We start from the raw sequence: 15,186 nt of genomic DNA on the forward strand, positions 1-15,186 counted from the left end.
AAAAGACGAACGGGGCACAACGCGTGCCTAACGCGTTACGTCGGCGAGTCCGCCGTCGTCGCGGGACACACTCGCCGTTCGCGCCTCCCGTCGTCCGCGGAAAGAGCTTTCGTTTTCGGCGGTGTTGTCGGCGGCGATTCGCTCTTGCGCCTTCTTCCGCCTCGCCGGCGGATACGTGGCCGGCGGGCCGGAAGCCCGCGCGGCTCTCTTACGTAAAGGAAAAGCGCGTGCCTGTAATTAGGAAATTGCGACGGAGTTGTACGGCATATTGTTGCGGTGGTTATGCGGATCGACGGTGGCGGCGAGTCCAGACAAGTGACGGATAGATAGACAGATAAAGAGCCGGTCCCCTTTGTCATCGAGATGTCTTCGTACTTCCGGTGGATAAAGAGCGGGAAGAAGGACGACGCGTTCGGCGCGAAGCCCAGGAGCCGCTCCTTGGACGCCAAGAGCCTCGAGGCGTCCGGCATTCGACTGATTCTGCAAAATGTATCTATCGTTAGACTCCTTCGATTCTTTCTTCTCCAAATCGCTGGCTCCGTCTACTCTCCCGACGTGTCGGAGCTGGGTTTTTTTTTTCTTCTCTTTTTTTCTTTTTCGCACGCGTCACGTCGTTAATTGAGATTGCAAGCGGGAATACGTTGCGATTGCGTAGAATCTAGATTGAAAGGGATCCGGGGACTGAAAGGAAGCTAGATTGACCGGAAGGAATCTAGATTGAAAGGAAACGTTCAAACGTGTACGGGAGAGAGGCTAACAGCAACGTTCAGACGCGATTGCGAAACTCCGCGATGTTTAGGATTGTTGTTATTTCGCGTAAGAGTGCGCGTGCAAATTATTTTTAAAACTTTTGCGCGCGCGTATGTGTATGTGTGGTAAAATTCTGCGACGTTTGCATGTCGCGAGAATTTCTCCGCCAAGTTCAATAAACAGGAATGCATTTGCGTAGCCAATGTGCTCGGCGAATGTAAATCGCGCCAAACCGTAGCAATAGTAGCAGTAGTAGTAATGGTAGTAGTGGTAGTAGTAATAGTAATAGTAGTACGATAGAGAAATGAAAATTCCCCTCGCGTAAAGCGCAACCAGAAGTAGTAAAAGCGAAAGCGTGTTTCCAATTGACTCTGATTTTTCCGCTTTTTGTTTCAGAGAGCGGCGGCGCAGCATCATCAGGCACAGGCAGCGTCGCACAGTAAGTAGCACTGTGATTAAGTTGCATTAAGGTACTGTTTAATCTCGTTGTTGGGAAAAGGCATAACGGAGGAGATAACGGAGGAGTCGGCAGATAAGCGCGATCTATTTTTATTTAAAGGGAAGGATAGGGGGGGAGGGGAGTCGCATTGAATTACTTCTTCGCGCTGTTAGCGCACACACATGTCGGTTGGACACACGTGGAATATTAATTTCTTCTCGGACACTTGGGGTTTGCGGAGAGGCCGAGTTCTATCGTGTTCTATTGTGTCTTCTTTCTCACGCGTGCACTTAATCGGGACGGGTATCGCCATCTAGTGGCGAAACAAATTTATTATGTCGATAAATTGACACGTGACATATTTTCATATTGTATTGTACATTACAATATAATTTAAATTGTATATTAGAGATGTGTGCGAATCAAGATGTATAACTTTATCTCTCTGTGAAGTTTTAAATTTCTTTATTAGAAAATATCTTTGAATTGGCTTAATTTTGTGTAAGAGAATTTGGAATTTAATTAAGCCAATTCAAACATATTCTCCAATAAAAAAGAATCAGCAATTTGCTTTATTAGGATTTTCTTATCTGACTCGACTCGATTTGTATTCAAAAAGTTTTCTGGTATACGTATAAATAATATCACGTTACACATAATATATCACTGAGAGAAAAATGTTCAAGTATTGAGAACCAAATATCTCTTATGTTTTCCTCGATAATTATTTGTTATAAAAAAATTTATTTGTGAAAACGAAATATATATTTCTATGAAATGCATTTTATTTTTCTTATTAATTGGTTTATTTCTTAAGAATAAAATACTTGGAGTAAAATATACGCCATTTCCCATTAAAAAATTTTAAGTATTTTTCTCTAATAAATGGTTTATTTAAATAGGGCGAATTAAATGTTTTATTTCTAGCGAATAAATTATTTATTATTTTACGCCCACTGAATGTTATCTCTTTAAATAAGGTATATTTTATATAAATTTTAGAAGTATATTTCACAGAATATTTCGCAGAAATGTATATTTGTTTTCACAAATAAATTTTTTATAACGAGTAACTATCGAAGAAAACGTCACAAGAAAAATTTGGTTCTCAATACTTGCCTTCTCTTTTGACCGAGAGCAATTACACACACACACACACACACAAAATTTCATATAAATTTTTAATATTCATAATATAAAGATGATGGAATTAGCCATCGTCCATCGGTACAAGACTCTGTACCCAGGGAGCCGGATCGTCACGGGGCTCCCGGTCTTTCGCGTACAGATAGCGCGGGGATGCTCTCGGCCGGCGCGGCGTCGCGACGCGGAGCGCGGAGCGCGGAGCCGAGCCGAGCCGAGCGGCGAGCAGCCGGCGCGCACGTTTCCCTCACGTCAGTAGAAACGGTAACGGCGGCACGCGACGATCGATGCCCGCGAGACTCGAAATCGACGACAACGACGACGACGGCGGCGGTTACGCGCCGGCTCGCGGCACCCCACGCGACATCGTCATCCACGTGACGAGAATATCGCGATCATCTCCTCGTCGCGCGTCTCCGCGTCGACGGCACGCAGACGATAGCGGCGGCCAGCGCGCGTAAACATCCCGGTTCGGCGGTCGCCGCGCGAGTCCCACGCGACTGTGTACGTGTACGTGTGTATGTGTATGTGTATGTGAGTTAGTGGGTTAGTGCGGCTGGTCCGGCGAAGGACGGCGGAGAGGGACGCACTCTCGATGAGCCCCGCGGCACGGCGCCACGCCGCCGCCGGTTTTCCCATTGACGACTTCGACGCGAGGTGTAACCCCGCTCGTCCTCCTCTTCTCTACCCGCCCGTCCTTCTCCCCGGGCGCAAGGAGAGAGCGTCCTCTCGCGCGGCGAGCCTACTCCTATCTCGCGTGTCCGTCGGCTTTGCGAGGGGAGAAGAGACGAACGAAAAACAAAGAGAAAAGGGTGCGCGGATTTTATTATTCGCGTCGTCTCTTTCGTAAGTTTGTGTGAGAGAAACCTCCTTCTCCCTCTCCTCCCTCTTGCCTCCCCTTTTACGTCGGTGCGGTTTATCGCCTTCTCGTTATCGTCACCTTAAACGGCGAGCCGAGAGCGTAAAGTCCATCCTCTGGACAGCAGCAACAGCAGCAGCTAGGGAGGATCTCTAGAGAGACGCCATGGATCCCCATTCTCGCGGTTTTTTGTCTTTTATCTTTCCCCCCACGCATTGTTTTCGTCGCGTTGTTATTACGTAACCGAAACGCCGAACGCGAATTTTTATCGCCCGGGAACTGAGTCACGGGACTCCTCTCCTCCAACAAAGTTAACTACGTTGTATTTTTATACATTTGTATCTCTACCGTTCGCGAGGTTCATTCTCACGCCTCTCGCACGCACTCGTGAACGAGGCGCGCCGTTTATTGTCTCGAGCGTTGAAAGGGACAAAGGGAGAAATAAAGGGCGAACGTTCAGAGGGAAAGCGCGACCTGTTCCCCAAATTAAATGTAATTTAAAAAGATCTTTCTTTTCCGCTCGTTTGCCGCTTTCGGCGAATATGGGTCACGGCAGGGAAAAGGAAGGTCGTCCCTTTTTACGTGTTGGAGAAGCGTAATAAAAGCGCGCGCGCACACCCACGCTCCACACATTCAAACTCGCACTGACACACACACACACACACACACACGAGCAATACTTGGGCCTCGCGCGAGGAACTCGTCGCGTGTGACGACTCCGATTCTGTCGGTGCAGGCGACGAGGGTCTTCGTCGACCTTGACGAGAAACCGGTCTCCGGGAGAGATTCGCGCGCATCGATTGTTCCACGTTTGGAACCGGAAACGCGATCGCGGAGGAGAGACCCGATAGGTTTGAGTATTGACGAGAGAATTGAGCGAGTAGGTGCCAAATTACGGGTCACATGAGACTTGAAATGATTTTCATTGATTTGTATAAATTTAACGATCAAACATTTGAATGAGCCGCTGACGTCAGCGTAAACATTCCGTTTCGAAGAGGAATGATTGTTCAGTAAACACACTGCGATTTTTGTAAAACTCTTTATAAATATTTATTATAAATGTTTACAAGCACAAGAGAGTATCAGTTTCAGGGAATGATTAAAAAAATATTTTGATATCTTCCCGTTTTTTTTTCCTCTAAATGTCAGCAATCATTGAGAAAGTTGATTTCAATGAATTTCATGTAAATATTAATTATAAGAATCAAAGAATACGAAAAGTTTTCTGTAATTTTACTAATACTAGTGTGTGTCCGTGAAACATTTAATCTTGCAAATTCGATTTATAATTAAAACCTACGTCACGTTTTACCGTCTTCATGTAAGAGTATGAGGTGACTTATACGATTCTCCTTAAAACATGACGCCACACTAATGAAAACGTGGCGACGTTTTGCTAGCACGTATGACTCAAATCATTATTTATATCATCTATTTATCATTATTTAGAAAATTGCAACGATAAAAGCTCTTATTAAAATTTATCTAACCGTCTCTCCACTTCGCTTCTAAACTGCAATGAGTCTCTTTAACATTTTTAGGGCAAACAAAGAAAAAAACAACTTGCCGTAAATAAAAGAAGAGACACTCGTCGCGATGTCGCGATAAAAATTTCACGCTCCGAACGAAACACTTCGCCGCGACGCGTCGTCGTGCACGTCCGTCACATTTTCTTTCTTCCTCTGTCTCTCCCAGTTTTTCCCTTCCTTTTCTCAAGAGTAGCGCGTTTCCAGCGTAATCGCGGCGTTCGACGCACGATAAGAGCGCGACTTCGATAAGAGTTGCGCGCTCTCGTGGACAAACGCGGGGCCGAGCGACGGCTTTAAACGCGCGGCGAGTAAACACGCCGCGCCCGCGTATCGTAAATTTTTAACCGAGGGGGATCAATCCGTCGTCCCCTATCGCCCTGGCTGTGTCGCGTTTAGGTCAAGCACTCGAGGTGGGAGGGTAAAAGGAAAGCGCGAGACGATACAAAGTAAGAACGTTTTGTCCGCGTCTCTCTCGTTACGTAAGTCTTTCGATCGCTCGTCGATCGCGCGAGTTATTGGGGGAAGAAGGGGGAGGGGGAGAAAAAAGGTAGCTGTGCGATTTCCTTTTTTCCGCGCCTCGCGCGATTAACGCGTCGTAAGAACGCAACGAGATAATGCAGTGGGATTGTCGTAACAGGATAAACGTCGGGAAGCGGCGAAGTAATTATTAAGCGCGGATCGCTCGTTCGCTTCCCCCCCCCCTTCTCCTCCCCCGCGTTTATTTTACACTGTTATAATCGATTGTGCCAGATACGAGAGAAATAAACGGTTGAAAACGCGAAACGATCTCGCGCGCACGCGGAGGAAATATTATCGCGGAGCATTTTTCTATTCGGGCGGACGAGCACGTACGCATACGCGTCGTCTGACACGTCGTCCAGCTGTGTGTTGTCTTTTTTTTTTCTTGCAAAAAACATTCCTTTTACTCGTACGTGTCAGGCGCGCTCTCCCTTGAACCTGAAAAACAGTTACGTCATTCTGGTGAAATATAGGCAATTCGTGTTTAACGTAATATCTAACGTGCGTTAGCAGGATTCGCTTAATGTATTATATTAGGGAGATAAAATTGACGAAAAGTCGATAAACTTTGACTCGTTAATGTAGACACAGGGATGAATTGAATAAAATATCCTTTGCCGAGTTATTTATATTTATATTATGTATTAAAGATAAAAATTTGCAATGTTATAAGATATTAATATATAAAGCTGCTGCGACCTAAAGCATCGAAGAATTAGTGTGATTTTTATTTGTAAATAAATAACAGTACAAAGTTGAGTAGTTTGTTCCATAAAAAAAATTTAATGGTTTTTAAATGTTAAAAAAAAACAACACCTCAGCATCTTTGTTCGTTCTCAAGTCATTCCTGCGAAACTGTGATTCGTGTCATGCAATGGGTCTGCAAGCTTAGGTTCTCTATTGTTCAATAATTGCTATAAAAAGCTAACAAAGGGATTTTGCGTTTAATTAGTTCCTGTATCAACGAGCCGAGGTTTATCGAGTTCTCGCCAATTTCCAACTTTTCCGTCTTCCTTAACGTAAACGAGCCAGTTATTCCTAATTTGCGACGGGCTCTTGGCGAGCGAAGAGAATCCCCGTCGGATTTGTTACTCCGTGCTTCACGGGCGCTTGCTAAATTAAATTAAGTCGTGTGCTTCGTTCACGAGATATCCAGATACGCTGCTCGGTCTTTCGTGGGCTCAAGGTCTTCGCGAGGTATACGACACGCTCGCGATACGACTCGCGTCCTCTCGAAGCCTTTCATATTTTATATTTGGACGTTTCGTATTTCTCGCATTTCGAATGCTGTTGGCCGCTATAAATCGATCGACCGCGAGGGAAGGTACGTAAATCCTCCATAAATATGCTGAAGAAAACTGCCCACACCTCTTTTCAGTCTTTCATTCGGGACGCTTGGCACTCGAGAAATTGCAAAGACATTCCTCTTCTCGATCTTCCGTTAATGACATTTTTAACAATTGAGATCAAATTCATGATGACACAAAATTGAAGTCGAGAGAAGACCAACGAGCGATCGTGCTTGACGATTTTTGTACTCGATATTTTTTATTAAAGCTTAGATGTGTATCATGTCACACATATGTACTGATGGAAAAACGTGTTGTATTTGTAACTATAATTGCATAGTAAGCCTGGCTATAAATAATTATAGCCAGGAATATAATTTTTATAGTAATTATTACTATAATATTGTGGCAATAATTATTATATGCTTACGGTAAACGATTATAATGATTGTTTTATGATACAATTTACTTACATTAAAAATCTCCATTTTGATTATAGCAATCATATCATAATGAGAGCTTTGGTATAATTTAAACAAACTATAATTCACATTGTTGAATAACTAAAAATACGGTTCAAAAATGACTATAAATTATGTATATTAGCGATATTATTATGATTGCCGCAACTATTTTTTTTTCTTAATATGATAATTATGTTATTACTAATAAAAAATTAAATATTGCAATTGCTATTCCGGTACAACTTGAGAACTATATATGTGACTATATATCTTCTAAGTTTTACAAGTTAAACTGTAGCCCCTAAATTGTACCAGAACAGAACAGAATTTAATATCGCAATATTGAGTTTCGAGATAATCAACTTAATAGTACCGATATAACGCCGATATAAAAGTTCTTTATTACGCCCGCGTCTTTATTACGTTACGGAACGATGAAAGTGCGAGTGGATCGGTCTCGAATTTTTTTTTTTCTATCGCGCCGTACGCGACTCGCTTTTACAAAGCCTGCTTCAAATTTTTAATCCCAGTCGCGTATCCATCGCATTTCCATACAAACGACGTGCGTGACACGTATATGCATTTCAGCGATGACACGTGTATCGGATTTGGTTTTGAGGAAGTCGGCTGAACTATCATCAAGGTTGCAGGACGGCCCGTCCCGAATATATATAATTTTTTTTCCGCTCGCCGCACTCACGCGGCGTTTCGCTTATCGCGCGCGTTGCGAATAGACTCGATATTGACTCGGGGACCGTTTAACGAGATAAACGACGAGGTATCCCAACGAGCTACCACGAGTTGGTAATTCGTGCTACGCTGGTGTCGGGACTTTACTTTTCCCCCTCCCCCCCCCTCTTTTTAAATTGGCTCTTGACGCTCTTTAGCGCGTCCTTCCGCAAGCTCGCGAATTTTTATCCTAATTGGACGCTCGTCGTCGATACGCCGCTCTTTGTTCGCGGGTACAGGGCTCGTCTCTTCGAATCTGCGTCTTCCTTTCGACAGTCGAGAGGGCGGCCGGCCTCCCCGGATCGATACGACCCAGTTTCCTCACCCTCGACCCCGAAATTCACCGTTTCGGCGACCCGTTTTCCAGAAATCGGGACGTCGCCGTAATGCAGCAGTTTTGTAGGCGATCGTACGCGAGCGTTATGCGCCGACTCTTAAACCCGGGAGGGAGATATATCTTGAGAAGTGAAATAAAAGAACCCCCGGGAGACGGTGGCAACGGCATGTAACGAATACTCGCGGCGATAGCGCGGCGATGATACGCGGCACAGAGAGAACAGCAACCCGTTCCTCTCGGCTGTTTTAAGAAATAATTGACGGCGCTGACATGCTTCCGCTAATCACGCAATCAGCCTGTTGTCATAAACGTTTCCCTCTGAATCCCAATTTTCTACTAGCGGTTCACCTTCGGTGAGTTCAGACGCTCCGACACCGTCGTCCTCCTCCTCCTCCTCCTCTTCATTACGTCGTATCGGCGCCGCATTTACGCAACTCGATTACCGTGACATAACGTGATTGACTCAGAGGAGTAGAGATAGAGATCGTAGTAAAACTTGCGTTTACTACGACGGTAGTACAGTAATAAGCATCCGTTATCGCGCCGCGTTATTTTTCGTCGAATCCTCCTTTGAAACGTTTTAATGAAACGTCGAATAACGAGTGAATCTCTGGGTGTCGCCTATTTGAAAATCGCGAGTATCCGGTTCTTTCGGGGTTTATTAAAAGTTTGTTGCTCCCCTGCCAGAATTTAATTGGCGTCGCGCACAACGCGCGACTCCTGTCCCCCCCCCCCTCCCTCGACTCGTGATTCTCGGTCCGATTGACGCAACATACGCGACCGGTTTTCTCTTCTCGGATTTTCGACGGCGTAAATAAATATCATTAGCATGTAGAGTCGTGGTGGACGAGTGTAAACTCGTAAAATCGAGACGAAGCCATCCCTAGTAGTTTTCCGCCTTTCCGATTTCTTTTGGGATAATTTCGCGCGCGAGGGAAACAGAAGCGCTATCGCGAATTACCGAAATAGACATGTTTTTTTTTTTTTTTTATTTGCGTAGATAAAATTGCTGAATAATATATATAGCACTCTTTGCAACTTTTGTTCTGTCCTCGTCCGTGAGGAAAATATAGCCTTTCCCACCCACGCTGTTCTTGAAATGAATTAACGAATACGAAGTATTGTTAAACAGAAAGATTTTCTCGAACTCATGATTTTTGACACGAAGCGCCGAGATTTGGTTAAGGTTCTCTAATTACAGGATAAAATGACAGAATTAAATATTTTACAGACGTACGTGTATAAATAAAGTTGCAGAGAATTTTTTTTTTAATTTCTTCTGTAATATAAAATCACTTTTTCAATTATTGTAGACATTTAGGAAAAGAGTGCAAAATTTTACAACATTAATAGTCTCCGCAACAAGCTTCCCAAGTTGTAATTCTCTTTGATAATTTCTTGAAATTATGATACTCTTAGTGGGTTGCGTTTACTACGGTAAATTAATATGCACTTAATTATGCTAAAAGCTTACTAGAGAGACTATTAATTGTAACTTTCCACCTTTTTTCCCTAAATGTTAGCAACGATTAAAAAAGTGATTTTAAAAAATATGTAAAAAAATTACTTTCGTGAATTATATGCATAAACATTTTAACATTTTTTTTCTAAATTTACAATCTCGCTTTATTGAATACAATAATTTTTCTTCAAAAATATTTACTTACATTGACGTTAACTTTTTGAAATGTTGATTAAATTTACATCGAGCCAGTGAAAATCATTTTACTCAATGGCTCAAATGATATAATTGGGACCGTCGCCTTGCTTCATTCATGCGGAAGTGGAAGACGATCGTAACGTGAACGGGGAGGTGGCAAATCGCGAGGGTCGTTAAATTGCGCCACGGATCGCCGAGGAGGACGATCGATGAAAGTGGGCGAGATGTCGTCCCCTCTCTCATCCTCCTCCGCGTCTCTCTCTCTCTCTCTTTCTCTCTTTCCCCGCACGTAATAAAATCTCCGGCGGTTACGTTCTCGTTTCCGCGCGCGCGGAATCACTCGACGCCGTTCCTCCGCAGATTCCGTTTCCTGCGACGCGCCGATGAACGACGGCCGCGGAACTTGAGGCGGCCGCTTCCGCGACGACGAGGACGACGACGAGAAGGGAGAAGAGATATCGGAGTTATTGTTCGCGCGATACGCGCATTGTCCGCCACGTGAAATGCACGGAATAAGCCACCTATTGTCCCATCATCATAACGGCAGCGACAATGCTAGCGACACCAGAAGCTCCATCTCCTCCTCCTCCGCGGCGTCGGACATTCGGAACCAGGACACGAGATTCCTGCAGGAGCTGCTGAACCACAGCCAACAGCAGCACCAGCAGCAACATGACGGTAGCGGTAGGCTTTATTTACCCGAGCGACATGTATCGCGCGGCTCGGTCAGCTCCGCGTATTCGTACGGCTCCTCTTCCTACGGCTCGTCCTACGGTTCGAACTCGTCCAATCATCAGCCGAACGTGTACCACACGATCCACGGCAACATCCATCATCACCACTATCACCACCCTCATCAGCAGTATCATTATCGAACGGCGAGCGTCACCGGCAAGGCGTCACCGACGTCACCCAGCCCGACTAACGAGCACGAGAAGCATCATCATCATCACAGCATACAGGAGATGATACGGCATTTCGGCAGGCGACTGGGGCACATCAGGCGGCAGAGCGAGAGCCACGAGAGCCCGAAGAAACGCGGGGAGGACTTCCGGAATAGGAGCCAGAGCCTGGACGGCGGTGCCAGGCATCATCACCTTCCCGTCAGCGGTCCGCAAGAGACCGATTGCGAGACTACGTACAGGATCTACGAGAGCATACTCAGGCAAGGTATAACGCGACCGAGTCCCACGACGACGACGGACGCATCGTCGGACAGTACGGGTGAACCGTGAAGCGTCGTATCTACGTGCACATAGCGGACAATAGCTACTTTACTTAGCAAGAACCGCGCTTACGAGACTATTGAGACTCGCGTGGTAATGTTGTTATTAATTATATGAGGTTTCCCCCCCCCCCCCCCTAAAGGGAATTTGTGTCGAGAAGAGCACTGTTGCACGAATGATTCTGAGACAGCGAGAATTTCGATATTGTTTGTCGTTAGGACGTAGGATCATTGCGTCAGTCGTTGAACAACAGACTGTTAAGTTAATGACTGTTTAAAAGGAATATTTAAATAATTAGACTTTGAAATAATAAATTGCAAATCAATTCATAGCTTTTAGATTTATAATTTACAATTTTTATGCAGACTGATTCAAATGTCATATCTTATTTGAAAATGTAACTGAAGAGTTTTCTACGAAAGTTAAACGAGTCCAAAAAGTTAAATATTTTTAGGAGATTCCAAAAAAACTTTTCTAAATCATTCATTGTATAAATAAAAGTTTTTCTGACGTATAATGGATACAAAAACAAAAGTGTTTCAAAGAATTAAAAATTCTTTTAAATCCTCAAAATATTAATCAAAGTCTACAACTTTGTTTTCAATTCTTTTAAGTCCTTATTTTAAAAAAATTAAAAAACTTCTGGACTTGTTTGATTCAGGTGATAATTTTGCATTTACTACTTGAAGAATTAAAGTTTTGAGAATAAGCATTTAAAAAAGTTAAAAATCTCGGGACTTGGTTAGTTTTTGCTGAAATTTTTTACATTTACTAGCTATTTATGCTTTTGATTTTGTATTCGATTCAGACCAGAAAAAAAATTGTTTACGATATGATGTTATTAATAGAGAATGATTTGTGCCGTAACCCAAATTTTTTAACAAATAAACTTGTTTGATTTTTGTAGCCTTCAATTATATTGACTTATGTTTTTATTTTGTTCATTAACTGGCGCAGTGACTCCAAGTTTATTTCTACATATTCAAATATGTACACGTCTCTAAAAAAGAAGGAACACAAATTAATTAATTAATTAATTAAATTATCTACGTAAAATTATCTACAAAAGTCACGGCGCATTTTTAAAAGTGCACCGTTACAAATTTGATTTAAAAAAATTACAAGCCAGTCATCTTGATCGTTTTTACAGTGTACCAGTATACACAACAAAAGGGAAAAAAAAGATGAGAAAAACACCGCTAATTGTGTGCATAATCATGTCTCTCTCCCTCTCGAGTAGATGTACCGTTTTGATTTTTCCGGCTGCGTACGGTTACGCAATATGTTTTCGTACCGGCGCGGCGCGTGCGGAAATTTCTCTCGCGTGTCGCTAAATTGACCGTCCGCGTGCGATATTGTTTCTGTTACGTGCACGCTCACCCGCGGCGTACGCCAGTTTATTCCGACGCCAATTTAGACACACGACGACGTACGCGGACGTCGTAAATAACGGTGAGAGTTACGTATGAAACGAACGAAATAACTATCAATCGTACAATCGCATACGCGAACCGGGAAACGACATGCCTTTATTATTCTTTTCGCAATTCAATCCATCTGGCGGATTACACTTTATGCAGACGGATATTCTTGCGGCGGGAACTCGTCGAGATCTCTCGTAATTGAAAGATTTATTGGCGCTCGCAATGAATCTTTTTTGCGTCTTTACGCAAACATTATATTTGACGCGATTGAATGTATAATATATTTTTTAAAGAAGAAAGAAGGACGCGTGGAAATCTTTTCCTCGACGTTTCCGCCTTTTTCCGTCCTTTTTTTTCCTCTTTCCCTCTCTCTTTCCTCCGATTGCCATCTCTGGCCGTTTTCTCGCGATCCACGGGACTATTCTATTTCTGGCACAGTGACCGATTCATCCCGCAAGCTCGGCCTTCATAAAGCTCGGCGATTATTGGCGGTAGCTCGCCTTGACCCGACCGCGCTATATTACCGCATACGGACACAACTGCGACGATTGAACGTGTGTGTATGTGTGTGTATAACACGGCTCATTATTAGAGCCTGTTTATGTATTTATGAAAACATAGGGGTACACATCTCAAAAGTTGTTCTCCTAGAAGCTGTCACAACAACCGAGGTGATCGAAACCGTGGTAACGAAATGGAAATTATCAACATTCCCGATCTGTCGCACATCTGCCGTTCTATTCTGGGCCGAATGTCTAACGCTTCGCTTCTATCCGCGCGGAAGGATCGCCCGCCCCGGGCCGATCGATGTTAATTGTTCTTCCGCATGTTCCCTCGACGAGCGCGCGTTTATCTCGCATTATCGTTCGCCTCTCAAGGTTAACGAACGGCGGCCGGAGCGGCGACGACTTGCTGCCAATTAGCGGGCTAATATGCCGGACGCGCGCGCCGTTGCTTTTCGGGAAATTCAGGCGTCGCGGCGAAAAACTATTCGCAAACTCGTGCGTCTGGCTAACATCCGCTTCGACTCTTCGAGCGAGCGTATCACGGGGACGGCGCCGCGCGCTCGTGAAATAAACACCGCCGATAAAGCGGGGAGAGAGGAGAGGGGGGGGGGAATATCTCGCTACTCGCGCTGAGGAAGCGGATTTAATCGTCGAAACGTGCGCAAACGGCCTACACCGGGGTGGGAAAAAAAAAACAAAATTCCATCCGGGGCTCCGATTTCGATCTCGTTCTTCACTTTGGGACGCGTTCCATCGCCGCGTGCCATCGTTGTGTTTATGACGCTTGAACGAACGATATCGAACGTCAAGTTTGTTATGTCAGAGAGGCAACTTGTTAACGCGTTCGTTCGCCACGCACGGGGCGGAAAAGAGATTCCGCATTTCTCCCCAGGTGATTACACTTTGAGAGAAAACGGGTGATATCACGCGGAAAGGAAGCTTCTTTTTCTTTTTTCCTTTCCTTAAGCGCCGGCCTCTCAACAGTGACGGGATAAATACCGATTACATAACGCGGCTGCAGCAGTTCTGTTTCTGTTTTTTTATTTTTTTTTTTACAACATGCAAATCAGTCTCATTTACATGAATTAATATACTCGCGCGCCGGCTGTTACCATGCTCATATTATTTGCATTCATCGCAAACAGATGCGTTAGTAATAACATAATTTTTTTTCGACCCGGCGTACGGGAGATCTTCGTCCGGGAGAGAGGGGCGAGTAATTTCCGTGAAATCGCTCCGAATTGAAGTCGCGAACGAATTTCAAAAGGGAAGGATATCGGAGGCTCTGCTCGGATACTCGATCCTTCCTGTCAGTAAAAAGACACATCGGACAACGTCCGTGGAATCACTCTCGATCGTATTTCTTCCTCTCTCCGTGGACGGCAGTAGGAATGTGAATAACCAAGTTACGTTTTACGTAATAACGTACGACAAATTTCGCGCCGTCCGAGTGAATTGTCTAATGTTACCGCTAATGGGCTTATTACGACCCGAAACTGAAGGCGATTGAATTAATTGCAGCCATTAAAACTGTTTACAGCGATAGTAACACGTGTCAAGAAGTCGATTAAATCGAACTTGACAAATATAATGATCAGTGATTGTGATATTGGGACACGGAGAGACTACTTCTCTTTTTTTATATGTGTACACACACACACACACACACAATATTTTTTTGTTTGTCTCGTTTCTCTTTCCTCATCATTTTTGCACAACTGCAGCTAAAAATGGACTTGTCGAAGAGTGAATATTTTACGAGCACATTTATCACACGTTTGATCAGATTGACGTAAAGTTTGAAGTAAAATATTTATTTTTCGATAATCCTGACTTTGTGCTCAAGGTAGAATTACCTGATGTATTTTTCAGAAATGTGAAAACTATTCGAATGCGAATCGACTTTAATCAGGGGAGATGATTCAATTCGGTGAATTGAATCTGAATGGTTCAAAAATTTCGTATTAGAGGTTCGTATACGAATCACAGATATTGATAATTTAATTAAAAGTTATATTTCAACGATTTGATTTAATTCGATTTGATTCGTCGTTAAAAAAACTCGGACTTCGCACATCTCTAATAGTGATTTTTATATCTTAGCAGCGAAAAAATAAATCTTTATTGGGGATTTATACTTATTTTTAATTGGTTACTTTTTTAAGAAAATATTAGGTGTAAATCGGTAAACATAATCATCTCATACTAATAAATCAATAATATGCAATCAATAACAATGATTGTGTGAAAAAGTGACCCAGTTGATCGTTCGTACACAAAAAAAGAACTAGGTGATTATTTTCGAGATA

The 15,186-nt window shown here is 43.6% G+C and overlaps 2 protein-coding genes across 2 annotated transcripts in view; both read left to right on the forward strand.

Moving 5' to 3' along the window:
* The window catches only part of LOC105839325 (serine-rich adhesin for platelets), a 52,695-nt gene that overhangs the window by 21,420 nt on the left and 16,089 nt on the right, over window positions 1-15,186 (forward strand). Inside the window, 1 exon segment of the mRNA XM_036294061.1 lies at window positions 1,147-1,189. Within this exon segment, the coding sequence (XP_036149954.1) occupies window positions 1,147-1,189 (43 nt within the window).
* Window positions 3,090-14,840, forward strand: LOC118647955 (histidine-rich glycoprotein-like). Its single transcript, XM_036294064.1, has 3 exons — window positions 3,090-3,178; window positions 10,082-10,891; window positions 14,750-14,840. The coding sequence occupies exons 2-3, from the start codon at window positions 10,225-10,227 to the stop codon at window positions 14,755-14,757; spliced, it is 675 nt and encodes a 224-aa protein (XP_036149957.1). The 5' UTR covers window positions 3,090-3,178; window positions 10,082-10,224; the 3' UTR covers window positions 14,758-14,840.

Source organism: Monomorium pharaonis, chromosome 11 (genome assembly GCF_013373865.1).
Source record: "Monomorium pharaonis isolate MP-MQ-018 chromosome 11, ASM1337386v2, whole genome shotgun sequence".
NCBI lineage: Eukaryota > Metazoa > Arthropoda > Insecta > Hymenoptera > Formicidae > Monomorium > Monomorium pharaonis.